The sequence below is a fragment of the Sparus aurata genome, chromosome 12, assembly GCF_900880675.1.
Source record: "Sparus aurata chromosome 12, fSpaAur1.1, whole genome shotgun sequence".
Classification (NCBI taxonomy): domain Eukaryota; kingdom Metazoa; phylum Chordata; class Actinopteri; order Spariformes; family Sparidae; genus Sparus; species Sparus aurata.
The window spans coordinates 6,668,840-6,687,600 of NC_044198.1; the positions used below are offsets into that span (position 1 = coordinate 6,668,840).

The 18,761-nt window shown below is 39.0% G+C and overlaps 1 protein-coding gene across 1 annotated transcript in view; it reads left to right on the plus strand.

The window, feature by feature from the left end:
* Window positions 1-18,761, plus strand: part of cacna1bb (calcium channel, voltage-dependent, N type, alpha 1B subunit, b) — a 177,491-nt gene that overhangs the window by 89,480 nt on the left and 69,250 nt on the right. The window contains exons 9-16 of the mRNA XM_030436578.1: window positions 6,297-6,400; window positions 8,360-8,475; window positions 8,583-8,672; window positions 12,114-12,203; window positions 13,724-13,945; window positions 14,055-14,167; window positions 14,286-14,398; window positions 15,691-15,822. Of these exons, the coding sequence (XP_030292438.1) occupies window positions 6,297-6,400; window positions 8,360-8,475; window positions 8,583-8,672; window positions 12,114-12,203; window positions 13,724-13,945; window positions 14,055-14,167; window positions 14,286-14,398; window positions 15,691-15,822 (980 nt within the window). The remainder of the gene's footprint in view (window positions 1-6,296; window positions 6,401-8,359; window positions 8,476-8,582; window positions 8,673-12,113; window positions 12,204-13,723; window positions 13,946-14,054; window positions 14,168-14,285; window positions 14,399-15,690; window positions 15,823-18,761) is intronic.

Below are 18,761 nucleotides of genomic sequence, written 5' to 3' on the forward strand. Positions count from 1 at the left end.
TGGGAGTACACTGTCACAGCGCAACTGCATGATGCATGACTCCAAATTATGTGGCAGCTTTTGCTTTTTCCTCACTGATCATTCAGAGTAGTCACCCAGCTATGACTCATGGGAGTAACAGAGGTGGAATAACAAGATCAAGTGAACTCATATAAAAAACATCAAGCTCAGTGGATATAAGTCATCACCTAAAGTTTGTTTTCAGGCACCAACAAAATGAAAGAGGCAACTTTTACCTCAGCAGAGAAGTTCTGATTTCGGGTTCTAAACTGAAGGTTTTCAGCAGATTATCTAAAGCAGCAGATCTAAAGCAGATTTCAACAGTATGGACCACTCCCATCTCCATTGGAATAGATTTTCCACTAATTTGATCTGATTTCCTTTGTTATCTTTTCCACCACAAATTTCATATAAAACCCATCCCCATTGTAACCAATTTCACTATAATTGGCCATACTGCTGGAATTGTATTATAATCACATACAGACCGATATTACTATCGATTACCACGTGTAACAAGTGAAATTAGTAACAGCAACAGCTGAATTAAATGAAAATCCTCTATGCAGTGATGGTGTTTCCCCAGAGTCTGACTTCTGAATTATTTTGTTGTTATTTGTTATTTTGATGTTTATGTTTTTTGGTCAAAGACTTGTCTGCTTTCAGCGGGAAGTACATTAGCACCGGTCACAACTCACTTGAAACTCCCTACAATTCAGATTTGTGATCTTCCCAGACAGGATATAAGAGCTCTATAAAGATCTTATAATCATCATACTAAAGGCAGACATAAACCTTTTCATGAACTATTGCTAGAATTACAAATTTAAATATGTGGCGTTTGCGGTGGTATGTATTTTTATAAAATACCACGATTATCTTTAATTAGTGATATTTCTGCAGGATTGCCTTTAACCATTTCTTGTTATTATAAAAATAGATATTTTGCTCGTTATACTCATATCTACATTGTAGTCATCACATTATATTTTAAAACATATGGGGTTATTAGAAGTACCTTGCTAAAGGCAATGTAATGCATCAGCAGTTTTGTAATGAACTAAATTAGTATAGCCAGTGGCCTTGATTGCCATATGCACTGTATTTGCTGTTCTGCTGTGCATGCAATGTGGGTTGATCTCATTGCATGACTCTGTACCCAGTGCACTTAAAGGTGGGTTAACTAATCAGCCCTTGCATTTAAATGACACATACATCTTGTATATGATATGTCCATATATTGAGAAATTTTCATGACCAAAAAATTGCTGTGGGTATCGTAATTTTGAAAACTTTAAGATTTGAACGTTTTGTAAATGCAGCAAGAGACATATATTGGAATGTAAAAATAAAAACAGACAATTGTTGTATCAGTAGTGCCCAAAAACATTTTATCAACATTTTATAGAGTAGCAGATTGTAAGATACGAATGTATAAGAAAATGAGACAATAAAAAGTGTTTAAAATCTGCAAGGGTGTCTGCACAGACGCACACACACACACACACACACACACACACACACGCACATCTTAGCCTTAATATATGAATTAAATGTAGATGGAACCACAGATGTGTTTGCCAGGCGGGGCTAGAGGCTGTTTGTAATATAGAATACTGGATCACACCTCCATTCAGAAGTGACATATGATAAATTGAAGTGATGGATGTCCTTCCAAGCTGCCCAGGGGTCTTCATACAGGTCTTTTTTTTTTTTTCTTCTCTTCTCTTCTCTTCTCTTCTCTTCTCTTCTCTTCTCTTCTCTTCTCTTCTCTTCTCTTCTCTTCTCTTCTCTTCTCTAATTGCTTGATTACACTGCACACCACAACTTATTAGTATGATTGTCCAGAAGGGGTCAGACAGACATGTTCAGGATGTTAATAGCCATGGTGTCTATAGTGTCCTGATTCACACATAACATTTTTTATTATTAGATTATATTCAATCACATTTCCTGAAACTGTACATCAGTTTATCAAAAGTCAAAATGGTATATACTTTACAAATTACAAATACATTACTGTGAATATATCATATGAATATTACATTGACACGTTTATTGTAATGAATGTTTTACCCCAACTCAGTAGAGGTCCCCTGAGGCCTCTTTTATGCTCTGACAGGTGATTGAGGTGTTTTGGCAATTGCGTTTGAACAGGTGAGAAGTGAGTGAAACCAAATGCTAGAGTGGCATATTTTGAAGTCCAGTGTTTTCTAGGTGAACAAAGTGTTATAAATGATGCGATTTGTGCTCAGAGTTTTGATGAAATGTCAACAGCATTCATGATAGTTACACTACCATACACTGTCGTTTTTGTTCTCAGTTTATGCTTTGTCCTTTTCAGCATCTGTACTGCAGTAACAGTAAGCAAGGACTTCTTTGCAACAAGCTCTGTGAAAAAAAAAAAAAAAAAATCCAACAAACATTTTTTAAAAAGCTGCAGTAGTGGTAATGTTTTTAAAAGGTTTTCTTCAGTTTAGTTTTTCTTAGTTTTTTCTTTCTGAAAAGACAGTTAGGCCTCTTAAATATGCTCACGAGTAATACAAAATCAGATTGTGTTTGCTCGCTTGGCTGCGATTAGCTTGTTCAACCTCTTAAATCGGAGAAACCAGCTACTCCTTCACCGCAGAGACCTTGCTGTGTTTCAGAATCTGAAAAGCATTTGCATAAGCTCAACTGAACTCAGCTCGTCTGACTGAGCAGTCAGCTGAAGAATTAAGGCCGTGTCAACAGGAGTGAAAAGTCTTCCCTTCTCACCAGCTGGCACTGAAAGCTGATGCAACAGAGTGCATTTCCACTTCATTTTCTTTTCCACACCAGGCATCACGGGTTCCCCAGAGGGAGAAGAAGTAAGATTTCTGTTATTACTGCAAGAGAGCTGCATGTTACCTAATTCTGAGCACAGACACAAAATTAGGAGAACTTTCAACCTGCATTTACTGAGTTTTTTAATAATACGTTCACTTATAAAATTTGTCTAACAAGTGTCTTTGTTGCCTGTTTAAACAGACATGGAGTAACATTGAAATTGTTACGTTTCAATCCTCCTGGTGAATAAAAGTCTGATATCCACTGTTTTTGGTGTTAATAATTGGCTAACTGTTTTCTAATTTTGTCTGCCTCTCGTCTGGTAGTGGATTGGTAGTATTCCATGTTTTAATCAGAGCTTTTTCACTGAAAACGGCTAGAAATTGCGCTGATGAGAGTGATAGAACGCAGCTGTAAGCTTAACCAAGCTAGCCAACAAATAGTTCTGGCATGTAACTTAACCTGTAAACAGGTTAAATAAACAAGACACAAATTGTGCATTAGTGAGTTTTAATTAATTATTTTTTAACATTGGGCATACTTGATGCAGGGGCATGAGATTGATATAGATCTTTCCATCTTGCTCTTGAAAAGAATGCACATAAGCAAGTTCCCCAAAATGTTGATGTTCTTAACATTAACATGTAAAATGTTCTTAATGGAATTGAACTCAATGAGCAGCTGTTCATGTAATGTTCATACAAGAGAGTTTAAGAGAGTGACCCAGTGAAAGATTTGAAGATTGAGTGATGAGATGATGAAACAGTGATGAGATGATGGACATGTAGAAAAATAAATGATGCAAAGCAACACAGTAAAGCTTCTGCCTGCCATCTATCCTGGTGTGTGGGCTGCTGCTTCTCTGACAGCTGAGACAGAGGGTGTGCTACTGTGTGTGTGTGTTCATCTCACATACTGGGGTGCATAATATAGATCTCCAGCCTGCTGATTCAGCCGCCCTGAACCTCCCATCACAATTACAGCCAGCGTGTGGCAGCGCTCCGACACTGGCGTCTGCAAAATGTCACCGTGCTTCACACAGCCCATCAGTCTGCAGGCTTGTACCTGCTAACAGGCCGCTATGTGGGAGTGATCTCAAACATAGAGGGTGCTGACTCCCACAACCCTGTTGGGGAAACGAGCCAGAGCAGTTGCCCTGCTTGGTCTGTAGAAGGCCCCTTGGTCAAGAGGGACAAACTGTAAACGCTTCATTGGCATGTTGTAATGAGAGCTATGAGACTGAAACACAGTAACCAGTAAAGTTGTGGGCCGTAAAGCCCAACTGTGAACATGGATATGCTCTGCGCAGCTGAGGGGAACTGCAGATGTTGGGTGATAATTCTCTGTCGGTATGTCACTGTGAGCTACCCATATCACCTGACAGGTAACGCGTAATTATATAATTACCAGCAAGCAAAAGACAATTAAGGGATGAGACTAGGATAGATGGTTGGCTTCCTATGCAGAGTTAACCTATTTTGACTGATACATTGATTTCTCTGAAGCCAATGTCAGAGGAAAAGGAAATACGCAGCTACTGTGTTGAACCTGTCACATGGAGATCTTTAGTTACACTAACGTGCTGTGACCGTGGAACACTGGCGACAACCATAGCTCCATTTTACATTACCTTAGTAATTTGTTTGTTATTATTATTGTTTATTGCAACTTTTATTAACTGTAATTAACATGTCTCTTTTAATTAAAGCCTTTTCCAAAGCTTTTGATTTTGTCCACTTTTCAGATGTACAGGAACATTTGGTTTAAAAAACAAACTTTCGTACCTGATATGATTAACAATATTAACAATAAGCATGTTTTAACCCTTAAGGGTTTTCATATTTCCATTTTGATTATAATTTCCATAAATAAATAAAAATGGGTTAAATACACCAGAAAACCAAATGTATGTGGACACTAATACCATATCACCAAACATCACTGTCTGACCCACTGACTGTAAAAACTATTAGCGGAACTTCCTTTACTACAAAGTGAAACCAAAGCAGAAGTGTGTTAAATCTGCATTCTTTCTAATGACCAGCAGGGGGCATCTCCACTGGTTTTTTATACAGAAGTCTGATTGTATGTAAGTTTATGAAAAAAATGACCCTACTTCTTACTTGATTGATTACCTCAGTAAACCGTTTCTGAATGAGTTTAATGTCTAAATTGCTAGTTTCACGTCTTCTTCAACACAGCATGATGTCTATTTTGTTAATTATGGTCCCATTTAGGGTAAAAATAGAAAGAAAAGGAGTGCATACTTTAGGGCATGGCTACCTTTTCACTAAGGCAGTGTGTCCTGTGGAAATATCTTCCCCGGTTACCACCTCTCGTCCAAATATGGACAGTTCTGGCAACACCTAACTTGACGGTTTAAAATGATAGTCAGCAATCATTGGGCAGCCACATGGTGATTTTACACTTTTCCAAACTTGCTGATGCCACCTTGTCTGAGGCTGAATTTGAGCAGATTCCTGCAGCTGGGTCCCAACATATTGTTGAAAAGTCTGTCCTGAAGAATGGAAGCTGCATATTGCAGTTACAAGCTGAAGACACATGTGAACCCCCCATGGTTTATATGATGGGTGTCCACATACTTTGTTTGTGTGAATACATTTTGTAGAGTGTAGTCGCTCATAGTCAGTCAATCAGCACAAATCAAATAACATGGGTCAGTCATGAGGAGGTCTACATGTGTGTGTGTTCACACTGTTGTGTAAGTGAAAGTAATTTAACCGAACCCCAGCCATGACGGCTCATACTGGAAGACTGAATTGCTACACCTATTTGTCGGTGGAAAATTCGAAGTGAATGTTTCTGAGCCATAACTGGGGTTAAATTAAACAGTTGTTTTGCGGTGATAGGAGACTTGGCTCTTTGTTAGTGGGACATATGTTGCTGGGTTTGTTTGGTAGGAATCTCACAGAGATGACAAAGAGACTTTTTTAATTGTTTTTTTCAAATTGAAAAGTTGTCAGTATTTTTCTAATGAGCCAAGTTGGCAAAAGTTTTTGTTCAGTGTGCCAAGTTAAAAAAAAAAATGAAAATACATTCTTATTCACAGCTGTGGATAAGACACACATTCATACACTGTCAACAACTCAACTGTTTGGGACATTGACCATTTCTTACTAAAATGACTCTTTGACTCGTACTGCAATTTATGCATACAAATTATATTGCAATGAAACATTACATAAGTTATTTAAAATGGTGATTCCAGAAAAAAACTACCCGACAATCCAGGAGTTTATTTTTTTGGTATTAGTTTGTGTTTTTATTTTAGTCACCAAAGCAGAGGCTAGAAACTGAACATTGAGTGAGAAGGGCCAAACTATGCTTACACATTGCTGATGATATGTAGACGATTAGAAAAAATCTACATACAGGTAGGTGTAATGTGTATATCAGTGACAGCTTTTAAGTTCTTAGAGAAGCAGAAACTATCTTCTTACCTTCTACTGTGTTGTTTGTGTGTCCAGACCAATGATGTAGCAGGAAATACCTGGAACTGGCTCTACTTCATCCCTCTCATCATCATCGGCTCCTTCTTCATGCTCAACCTGGTTCTGGGTGTCCTATCAGGGTAAGTCATTTCACGATGTAGATACACAAACTCCAGTTCCACTCTAAGCTGGGGTCACATTGCATTTAAGGAATGGTTATTATGGAGGGGTATTTATTGTATTTTTTAAAAAAAAAAGGAAATCCTGTAATCTGTTTGAGTTCAGTTTGTACATTAAGAAAGTTTAATTAACAGTTGGACTGGAAAAAAAAAATCAATAATGGAAAATGTGCATAGAAATTGGACTATAAAACACTATCTGCATCCCAAACAATCTGGAGTTGAACATTTGTTCTGTTTTTCACATTCTTAAATGGTTTATAATCAGCAACTTATTTGAATTTTAATGCCACTTATCTTTTCACTTCCTGTAACTGGAAATATTTTCTGAGCTGAGCTTGTTGCAAGAGGGCCTTTTACAGTAAAATGCACTGTAAACAGGTTTTGGGTAAATGGGAACATGGAAAAAAGAGCTTCTCCTTATGAAAACACTGGTATTTTTTTTTTGTAGAAAAAATGTCTGATGTCTGTCCGTCTTATTCATTGTGTCTGTGATTGCAACAACAAATGTAATCAAGATTATAGGATTTTTCTTTTACTCATGACACACAAATCATATTTTGTCTGAACAATGAAAGAAATATATTATCTTATATTATCACTGGTGGGTCACTTTCATATGTGGTTCTTCAAGGGTAGCATGATATTACGATAATTAGTGTGACCATATAGGCAAGCAGACTAAGTTTTCTCAACTTAAGTGGTACAGAAGCTGCCCTTTAACATATCTGTAATAAGGCCTCTGAACCCTGTGCAATAACGCATTCCTGCAGTTTCATCTCTGTCTCAATGTGTCAGACTGTTCAAACATCAGTTTTGATGTCAGATTGTGTGATAATGAAACACCGAAAGTGGGAACAACATCAGCTAGCATGTGATGATTTCAAAATACAGCAAAACCAAAACAAACTTTGTTAATTTGGTCCGAAATACTGAAACTCACACTGTGATATAGGACCAAAATTCTGGACTGAAGGCCGCTACATATCTCTCACAACTGTGACCTTTCATCTTGGACAGCCCAAAATTGCACATACAGTGTTCGAAGGCTATGTTTCAAATCACTGAACAATACTGCAACATTGCTACTATCATTTACGCAATCTCTTCTTCTCTTTTTGTCACTGTGAGGTTGCCAGGCAACTAGTGGAGACTCTGGGAAGTCTCTGCTTCCAGCAAAGACATAGTCAAGTACATTCCTAATAAAACCAGAAACTGTCACTTTTACAATATTGTATTCCACACTAAAGAGCCCAAAATAAAACATATTAATGAGTGAGATTTAGAGCTTCTGGTAGACATGTTTTAACCTTACAGACATATGTATATGACAGTGGTATCAATCTTCTCATTTAACTCTTAAAAGCAGCCTAAAAGCGGATTTCCAAGAATTGTTAAACAATTCCTTAAGTACAATGTAATTATTATTATTATTATGTGTTTATTTTATCTGTTTTAAAATTGACTGTTTCAGAGTCCTATATATACTAAACAGTATAATATATTGCTACGTCGATTAAAATTACATAAAATATGCTGTCATCAGTCCTACACCTCATACATCACTTACAGACATCATAGTCCACTGTTTCAGTGGTCCCCTTTAACACAGCTCCAGCTTCATCCACAGCTTCTTTAACTCTCTTTTGTCCACAACAGCTGTCCTGCTGTCACTCCACAGTTAATCATGAAAGTTAAATAGATGTGAGAACTTCCATTTCATCCCATCTAGCAAATAATTGTACTTCACATAATCCTGTTGGTTTCTATGAATGTTCATGTGCAGGTTCCCTATAAGCAGATGTCTGACACAGAAGAGAAAAACAACAACAAGAATTTAGCTCTCAATCCATGTTGCCACTTAACAAGTTATGTTAATTTATTTGTTATTAAAATCTCTCTCTGTATATGTTTGAACAGAGAATTTGCCAAAGAGAGAGAGCGTGTGGAGAAGAGGCAGGAGTTCCTGAAGCTTCGCAGGCAGCAGCAGATTGAGAGAGAGCTCACCGGATATTTGGAATGGATCTGCAAAGCAGGTTAGACTCATCTAAGAAACAGCGTGAGAGCTGGCATGTGTGTGTTTGTTGTGTTAGAAAAACAAATTGATAGAAAGTCCCTCTCTCCTTTCTATCTCCCGCTGCAGAGGAGGTGTTGCTGGAGGAGGAGGATGAAATTGCAGAGGAGAAGTCCCCGATGGATGGTGCGTGGTACAAGAGGAAACAAAACCTTCCAGGTGAAAACATTGCTGAGTATGTGTTGTCTGATTTACAATGTTCCATCACCACAGGAGGACAATGGTAAACCAGGCACAGGGATTAAAATTCATCATTGCCATCTAATAACTGATTTTTTACAGCATCACTGGTCCGGGCATAAATCATTCCAAAATCACCTGTCATGAATGTGATCTCTTCAACCTGAGGATTGGAGTGTAGGTTTAATTGAACCTGACATTCTGTACTGACATGATTATCATCCAGATTGATGAAGGTGACCCTAAAAGGCCCAGTTTTTGTAGACAGACATTACATACTGTAGTTAGAAAATTGAGCTCTATATTTAAAGGTTTTGTTTTTTGTGTTTCTCAACTCTTTAGAATTCAAAATATTAGCCTGATAGTTTGTTACTATAAATGATTTGCTAAAAAAAAAAAAAAAAACAGTATTTTATTTGAACTGTTTTAAAATGAATCTGGAACAGTTGTTAGCGCAGTATATCCTCATGTCGAAGCCTAGCTAGCTAGAGTGTAGATGTTTTCCTGCTCTGACAAACCTGATTCAAATGATTTATTTAAATCAGGGAAAACTCTAAAACATACAGATTAAACAAACCAGATATAGCATGCTATGTGAGTTTTTGAGGCGGCTTAACCTTTGGACAGGCTGTTTTATTGCTTAATAAAATTTACAAAAGTCTTACAAGATGGGTGGTCAAGACCAGAAAAGGCAGCTGAAACAGGCAAATGCATTAAACTGTCAGTAGGCAAAAATTGAAAGTCCAGGGAAACTAGCTGTTGTTATACAAGGCAGTAAGCTGCCAATTTGGCCGTCTTTTTTGCGGGTCGGTCCGCGGTTTTAGACAGAGGGCGGCAAATTAGGGGTCTGTTTTGGGCTGCCAATTTGCCGCCTCGGAGGGTACACTTATTTTCGCCTCCATTGCTATCTAAAAACAAGGTGTCAATGTGCCGGCAACTGCATGCACTGCAACCTGCACTGTTGTATGACCCACAGCCGGGGAGTTTTAAAACCAGGAAACAGCTGATCACAGCAGTCAGTCCATCACCACATCAAGATGAGCAACTGGACAGCCGCTGAGATCCTTGAGATGCTAGCGTCTCCTCGTCTCTGTAGCCGTTTGGTTGTGTCCGCTTGTTGTAGCAGCAAGCTACTAACAGTCGCTACTTTCAAATTAAAAGCCCCCGCTAAGAACCAAGTTCTAAACTCCAAAGGGGTGCGATGTAAAGCTCTTATTTTGAAGACAAATTCGTTGTCACTGTTCACAGCCCAACTTCGTGCTTCACGTCACATCACATGTTTACGCCTACCCCAGTGGCGGCTTTTGGAAAAGGAGGAATATTACGCCTCCGATTTAGAAAGACAAAGCGGCACATTGCCGCCCTTACCATGGAGCAAAAGGGTTGCCTTTTCTATCTAAAAAGGGCTACTAATTAAGGATCCAAAATCCCTGAGAATGAACACTCATAAAAGGCGGAAATGCTAGAGACACAAGGTAGGATGAACTGCCGATGAGTTAGGAGAGCAAACATGCTACATAACAAGGGACAGGTTAAAACTAATCTAATCAAAAACTTGCCTTCTTTTTGCTTTTGAGAAAAAGATAGCAAAACTTAAAAATATCAGAACTGTTGTACCATAACATTTTTTGTTTATCTTTACATCAAAATATTTCAGGGTTTTGTTGACCCATTTCATGGAAAATTGTCACCCTTATTTTGGAATCTTTTAACCTCTAAGACCCAAATAAAGATTACCAGCTCTCATGTGCAACTACATGTGCTTGGCTTCTCTGTATATAAAAACATATACAACTTAAATTTGATCTTCACCTTACAGTATAACATATAAAGTGTAGTATAAGTGAGGTGGCTTTTCAGCTTAACATTAACCCCTCAAAATGTGTTGCTGGTAGCTCTTCCAGCTAATCATACAGAAGAGCAAGCATACAATCAGCACTTATGATAAAGTCATTTGAGTGGATCGTGATATCCACTCTGTAGTCTTTTTGCTATATTTCAAATGGATCAGTTCTCTCTCTCTCTCTGTCTCTCCCTCTGTCTCCCTCTCTGTCTCTCTTTCAGCCATGATGTCAGTCCATTAGGCCTGGTGTGAAGGCAAGGGTTAATTAGTGGGATTTATAGCTTTAGTCTGATAGGATTTGTTAAAGTAAATTCAATGAGTCACACTCTCCGTCACACATACACCCACACACTCGAAAATGCATTTCCTATTAAATGGACATACATTGGAAACACACCGATGCTGATGACTCCAGCAAAGTGACAGCTGCCTCATTTCCTCAATTAGTTACGTATCAGAGGATTAAGACGTCAGAGTCTACAGCCATGAAAAAAAAAAAATAATAATACTCTGATGTTGTTAGAGCAGAAAACATGGAGTTGTCCTTCATCGCATGAATGACAGGTATGAGTAGAGGAGAAAGTGCCAATCATAACTGACTAAGTCAGTAGAGGTTTGGAAACAATTATTCCATGCTTACCTTGTCTGTGGAGATAAGAGCTTACTCTTTAGGCTGGATATTTCATCTAAACATAAAAGATGAGTTAACTTAAGGTAGTCTCTATGTTTTTTCAACATACTTGTAATGTGTTTTAGAAGAAAACCTATTAGAACATTTCTGCATCTGTAGCTTCACTCCAAGTATTGAAGTTGATTTTTCTCAGGGTTCTCTGTTAAAATATCTTTCTTATCAAGTCAATTTTTTGTTTAGCAAGTTTGTTTTTTTATCAGTGAAAAACATTTGAGTGATTTTTAATAACCTGGGTACAATCCTCGGACAACATTTCAATTTGAGGGCATCTGTCTGCTTTATTGTGTTTTGTTTCAAGACACACCCTCACATGTGGAAATTTCCTTTCAGTTGGAAAAACGTTTATATTATCATGCTGCAGTTACTGCAGTAAAAAAGAGCTTCCTGACCATTCAATTACAGAAAAAAGGGATTTGAGAAGAGATTGTTTAGATGTCAGAACCTCATTTGTTTCGCTGCCTGCTCTGCCACCCAGCAGCCTTTTAGAGCAGGTATATAGGGTTGTAGATCTCGGGAATGAGCCTACCGCCCCAGTGACACTGAGCTGGTCATGTGACAATCGCATTCATATGGTGCTGGCAGTTTTTCATTCCAAGGTTGGCTTCAAGTAAGAAGGCAGAAAATCACCGAATGAAAAACATGATTGATGCCTGCTATTCATAGTTTCCAATTAGCTCACCCCTCGATGCACATGCACACACACAAGCTCAATTATGTGATGTATGAGATATGTTCAATTGAAATACAGTACAATTTGAAATGTCTTTCTTGCTGTAATTGACTTCTTCTCTTTTACACATTTTGCAATATAGAACAGCAATTGCTATATTATATTTTAGACTCAGATATGATTATTTTCCCTTCCTGTCTGTGCTTCTCTTCACAGTCCTGAAACGAGGCAAAGTCAAGAAAGGTAAAAATGACCTGATCAGTGCAGAGGAGGGGGAGGATCCTTTCGCAGACATCTCCTCTGTTGGTAAGTCTTCCATCGTTTTATGCATGGTGACCAGCATATCACCTTTGACCTTTACAGGCCGCCTGTTCACAAAGTCGACCTTTACAATAAAAGCCAACATAAAAGCCCATCTTCTTCAATGAATATAACCCTGTTGTCCGACTTTCTGGTCTCCATTTATCAGATTAGTATGTCATGTCACCTCAACACAATAAAACATCATGTGAGACACAAACAAGCGTGACGATGTACATCACAGACGCAGATTCAGCAGTGTGTGGATCTCGACACCTAAAGCTCTTTCTCCTGGCTGTAGAAGCAAAACAACCTCAGGGAAAAGAAGTATAATTAACTTTTCTAATTAGACTGTTACATTTAAAAAGCAAGGAAATCACCCGCAGCACATTAAAATAGACTTTTTAATATTAATGGGCTTCATGGTCCCACACAAAGACAACATGGAATTGCTTGTCTGTGAGTTGGTAATGTGCATAAGCATGGTAATTGAAACCATTTTGTTGCCTTCACTACTTTTATTCTATCTCATCTCAACTGTTTCCGTAAAATTAAGTGCTAAGGGAATAGATGCACTGTAAAGTCAAATTTTCGTCTCTCATCTCACTTGTTTCACACATGATGCCTGCAGTTCTGTGGTGTATTAGGTGAATAGTTTTTAATGAGCAGCTGCAAGGAGAATTCAAGGACTGCTGAAGTGATGTTATGCTGTTAATGCTGTCCCTTGGGTGGGTATTGTTACTTTTATCAGACCTTCAGTGCTTGTTAGCAAATGTGAAGCAGAATGGATCCCTATGTATCCCACCAAACTGTTACATTTCTCTCATACAAACCTTGAGGTTCTTGAGATTTAAGTTCCCGGTACTTGGTAAGTAGCACAACTGTAGCCCAAACTCGTTTTTGGCAACCAGAGGCACAAGTGCAATCCTGGCAAAGCTTGGGAAAGAGAGAGAGTCTAGAGCAGCATGGATACATCATCGTTAGAAGGTAGGGTTAGGCGATATGGCCTTATAGTTATATCGACCAATCAACAGTTTAGAACTCAAAGACTCATTTACTATCATTAATGTCAAAGAAAAACAGCAAATCCTTAAATTTAGGAAGCCTCTACTTTCAAATGTTTGACATTTTTATTGAAATTACTTAAATTAATGTCAGAATAGTTGGCAACTAATTTTCGTTCGATCAGCTAATCGATTACTTTACTAATCGTGACAGCTCTAATATGTGTAAACCAACTAACATCCATTTTTGTACCTGTTGTTGCAATGAAAGCAAGTGTAATTTCACTCCAAAGCAAGTACCACCACCTGTTCACCGATACATATGTATAACCATCATAATGTATATTATAATCATGATCTTGATGAATTGGGTGATGATGGAGATGCAGCTAATCAAAGTAGCAGGAAGAATACGTGGCAAACACCAACAGTGATTCACTGTGAAATACTGTGAAACAATGACAAACATTTAACTGCTGCACAGTCATTTCCTATCTCACCTCTCTTCATCATCACTTTTAGCTCCTCCGGGCTCTCCGTTCGGTCGAGCCAGTGTGAAAAGCAGTGGTAAGATGGACAGCTCCTCCTACTTCCGGCGAAAGGAGAAGAGAATCCGCTTCTTCATCCGCCGCATGGTGAAAGCTCAGAGCTTCTACTGGATCGTTCTGTGTCTGGTTGGCCTCAATACTCTGTGTGTAGCCATCGTCCACTATGACCAACCCCCTTGGCTTACTACAGCTCTCTGTAAGTCACACATACAAATACACACTTACTCTCCCACATGATTATTGTTGTTGATGGCCTGTAACATTTGTTTCTCTTGGTTTTATTACCCTGCTCATTTGGAAAACAGTCACAGCAGAGTTTGTGTTCCTGGGTTTGTTTCTGACTGAGATGACCTTGAAGATGTACGGCCTCGGAGTGAGGAATTATTTCCACTCCTCCTTTAACTGCTTTGACTTTGGGGTAAGTTATTGTCAGCTGTGACTCACACGTTAACTCTAACCAGCAGTGCTAGTTTTGTTTGAATGGTCAACCAGTCTTGTTTGTTATTTAGGTGATAACTTCTATCCTTCCTCTCTAGGTGATTGTGGGAAGTATTATTGAGGTGATCTGGGACATGGTTAAACCAGGATCATCATTTGGTATCAGTGTGCTGAGAGCCCTGCGACTCCTCAGGATATTCAAAGTCACCAAGTGAGTTCAGTCCTAAACACACACATGAAACTATGGAAACTTAGTACAGTAGACTTCCATCACAATAAAAAAGCTCTGTTTTATTTGTTGCACCTCCACAGCTGTCAACTTTTAAGATGTTCATCCTAGCAGCTAACACACTGACTGCATGGAAACATTACACTTCTGTAGCGCCAAAACTTTTGTGACTTTTAGGCTGAATCCAAATGTCCACCCTATTACAATGAATTGTGGGTAATTAAACCAGTAGAGTTCAATGAAGTGTGCACCCCAAGAAGACTCTCTGGAAGCATGCAAGAGCAGTGAAGTCTGGACATTTCCTTGTAAGCTTGCAATGGCTGAGGGCTGTCCGAACCTTTAATTAGTTCAGTCCATAAGGTCTTTTAGATGGACTTTCTGCATACCTCCAGAGAGTCCGGGTCTTGGGGTGCAGGCGTCACAGGACTTCCCTGATTTAATTACCCTCAGTTTATAATCAATTTGAAATGTAGGTGAGAGATACTAATGTAGGCCAGAGATACTATTCAACCGCACCATTGTACAGAAATACATAGAGTAAAGGCTCTAGAGGTAATTAAAATGCATGTTTACTTGCAGTCACACAGACCTGACATGATTATATCATTACGGTTATTTTCTAGAAAGCTCCTGTAGAGCATAGTAGACATAGGTACATCTCAGCCTGTTTTTACAGTCAGTGGAGGGCAGCTTCCATGTTTTGACAGATCTGAGGCTTAGAATGTCCCAACAGCATGGTTCTTACTGTATGTTCCACCAGTAATTAATTTACTCATATGTTGCTGATTTCCGTGTCTAAAATTTTCAGACAGGTATCATATGAACAAAAAGACACTGTCCCGTAGAAATGGACTAACAAACACATTTCATCAGAAACTCAAAATCTGAGTGAATTATTTTAAAATACCACAATTTGGAGATGTAAGGAACTGCACTTTCTCTTAATTCTTTTCTCCCTGAACTGACAATCCTTTTAGAGTTTGATGGCAGTGCTATTATTTCATTAGATTAGCTGTAATCCTGTGATTCACTGCAACTGGCAGCTGTAGACACTTACGCATTGATTTGTTTTATGCCACCTACAGCTCATATTGCCATTTGTTCCTCTTGTTCCTCCTCTGTTTGGGGTGTTTCTGTCTTTGTCTATTTTCAAGCATTGTTTGTCTGAATCTGTTTGTTTTTTCACTGCCTGTTTGTCATAGATGTTGAGTAACATTTAATGAAAAACAAAAGTTATTTCTCTGCCTCCCTTTGTGTTTGCCGTCTTTTCTCAGATATTGGAACTCGTTGAGGAACCTTGTGGTCTCTCTTCTCAATTCCATGAAGTCCATCATCAGCTTGCTCTTCCTCCTCTTCCTATTCATCGTGGTCTTCGCTCTGCTGGGCATGCAGCTCTTTGGAGGACAGTGAGTAATCTGTCTATCTGTTCAGCGCCTCAGCTGCTCTTTTCTCCCTTTTTCACCACACACACGTGCACACACATCCTTCCCTCGTCTCCTCTATCCATCTCTCCATCTGACCCTCCTCCTTGTGTGTGATCCCCGGCGTGGCGGTGCTGACAGACGTGTTGACGCAGCAGGTAGCTGGCAGAGCAGCAGCACTGTCTGCAGCCCTTTGATATCACTCTCAGCAGGAGCTCCATGTCTTCTAATGACAGGAACACCTCATGATTCTGTGCTGGCTGCAGTTAATCAAAGGCCTGGCATCTAGCCCCGTCTGGCTACACTCATAAAACACAAACACACGGCATGATTTAAGATATATATAAAGTACTCAACTTTGGTTTAGAATTTGTGTTTCATATGGATTTTTTAGATAAAGTTCGGTGGCTTACCTGGCAGAGCACACACCCCATGTATGAAAACTGAGTCCTCAGCAGCATCAGGGTTTGATTCCATCCTGTGGCCCTTTGCCGTCATGTCATCCCCTCTCTATCTTCTATCAAACTCCAAGCTTTTCCTGTATTCTAAGTTAGTGTCACCTGAAGGATATAAGTTAAAGGATCTTAGAGAAGCACTTGTGCCTGTAAATCAAATCAAATTAAATGAATTTAATTTATATAGTCCAAAATCACATTCACATTGCCTCAGTGGGCTTCACAATCTGTTGGTTTGTTTACAACCTGTCTGATTGTCTTTCAGCTGGTATCCCAACAGACTGCAGAGATCTGACCTCAGATGGTGTCAGTGTACAGTCACCGGTGTGTGTAGTTACATGCTGTCACTGCTCTGTCAGGTAGCCTACACTCTCAAGTGAAATGCCTCTTTGACATGAAGTTTCACCTCCTTGGACTGACAGCCTTCACAAACACCACCACGCCACAACAGGATGTCTTTGAAGCAGCAGGCTGTTGCCATGGCGCCGAGCCTTACAAAAGTCGGCGCCATCATTAGCATCGCAATAGTGTCTGGTGATGGACAAGCGTGAGATGAGTCTGACGTCCACACGGTGCTTCCAGCCAGCACAGCACACTGTTCTCTGCAAATAATGTCCATACGACCATTCATGCTTGTTTTAGGGCTAAAAATCTAAAAAATTAATCCTAGATGTCAAATAATTTCAGATTTTCAATTTTCTTGAGCCAAGAACCATGTGTATGTTAAGAATAGGCTTATCTTATGCTTGTAGATGATGCCATGCATTGTTTCACAAAATGTAGAAAGAAACACAACCATCCCTCAGGCAGATGATTTCAATTGTTTAATGAAAAATAGGCTTTCAACCTTAAATAGATTAAATGGTTCGTTAAGAAGAAGAGATGCTTTATTTTTGGCTCAGAGATTGTGTTCCTGCAAAAGTAATCTCCTGGTAAAATTGTGTGAATTGAAAGATAAACAGCTTGAGGCAGAGGACCATCTCCCTGCTGAGACTCAGAGGACATCACATGGGGAAAAAAATATGTGATAAACTCAAAGGAAACGTGCAGGATTTACTGTAATAGAATAACATTTTTTTTTTTCTTTCCTGCTTGCTGCTTTGTAGCTTTTGGTTTTAAAGGTAAAGACTGCATTTGTTGACAAACTCTGATTTTGGAAGAAGGAGTGAAGGCATTTCATATTTCCAGCTGAGGCCTTTCTCATTGTGCAGGCTCACTAATTCTTCAATCTCCTCATATGACATTTCTTTTGCTCTGGATGCCAACTAGTCATCATTCCTAACTCATCAAATGCAACAGCTTGTTCAGTGGCAATACACAACGTGAAAAGGGATGCTACAGCAATGCACCATATGAGAAAAGTAGTGTTTTTTGAAAATATAAGTACTATTTTATTTCATACCAAATATGAGTATGACCCTTCGGTCTATACTCAGTATACTCAGTCTGCAAGTAATGTTCATGACTTTTGCAGTTGCTTCAAATTGTCACATTTATTCCATCATAATTTGCCAAACTTAAAAAATGTCAAGAAGCAAATTATAATTACAAGTTAGAGAGTGAGGGGCCTCTCCTTTTCCAGAATTAGTCTTCTCAGGCAGGTTTTATAAAGCTCTGACAATTGTGAAGTCATTAATTAAATTATTATCATTATAAGCAAACAAATACCACAGCTAATTAAAACAACCATTTTGTTTATGGAGCTTATAGACAGCACTACATGGCATGATTGGAAGGCCCGTGGTAACTTTGTAAACTGACACTGTCAATTTCAACAGACACGCCTGAAATACTACATTCATTTGCACACTATATGAAACTTGATCTTCTTTCACTTTACATTTTTAATTACCACCACAATTTATTGCAAAATGTTGACATGAATGTTCAAAAATCTTAGCACGATATTTGGAAAAGGTGCCATGGTTTCTGCTATTTTAATAATGAGGTCCAAGAGAGATGTGGAATTGCAGTTCTGGTATTCTCAGTGGGCTGCCCTTTTTGTATTTGGCCCCTTCCTCATATAGTAAAAAGCCTTCTTCATTACCTGCCTCCTCATAAGACTGCAGGATGCCTTGTGTGTTCTGGTTCATGTCACAGTCCCAGGGCTCTGCTCAGTTTTTTTTATTCAGTATCATGCAGCTGTTATCTCCAATCCACGTGTACATCCCTGCCTGTTCTTACAGATGTGTGTTGCATTTACTTGCACAATGCAAACCTGCTGCCATTGTCTGAAGGATTAGATATAGGGAGTGTTAGGGCACGAGCTTGTGGGGAGTTGGGCCTCACGTGACTCTTGTTTTCAGGATTGATTTAATGAAGTCCCTGTGGATGTCGCTTGGAAGCCAAACAGCACGCGCCCAATCCCTATTATCAGAGTAAACAGAGGTCTGTGCACACGAAACTCCACTGCCGCTCCCTGCACTGGGTCCATTAATCCTCAAGAAAGGAGGATAGGATGGAGGGAGA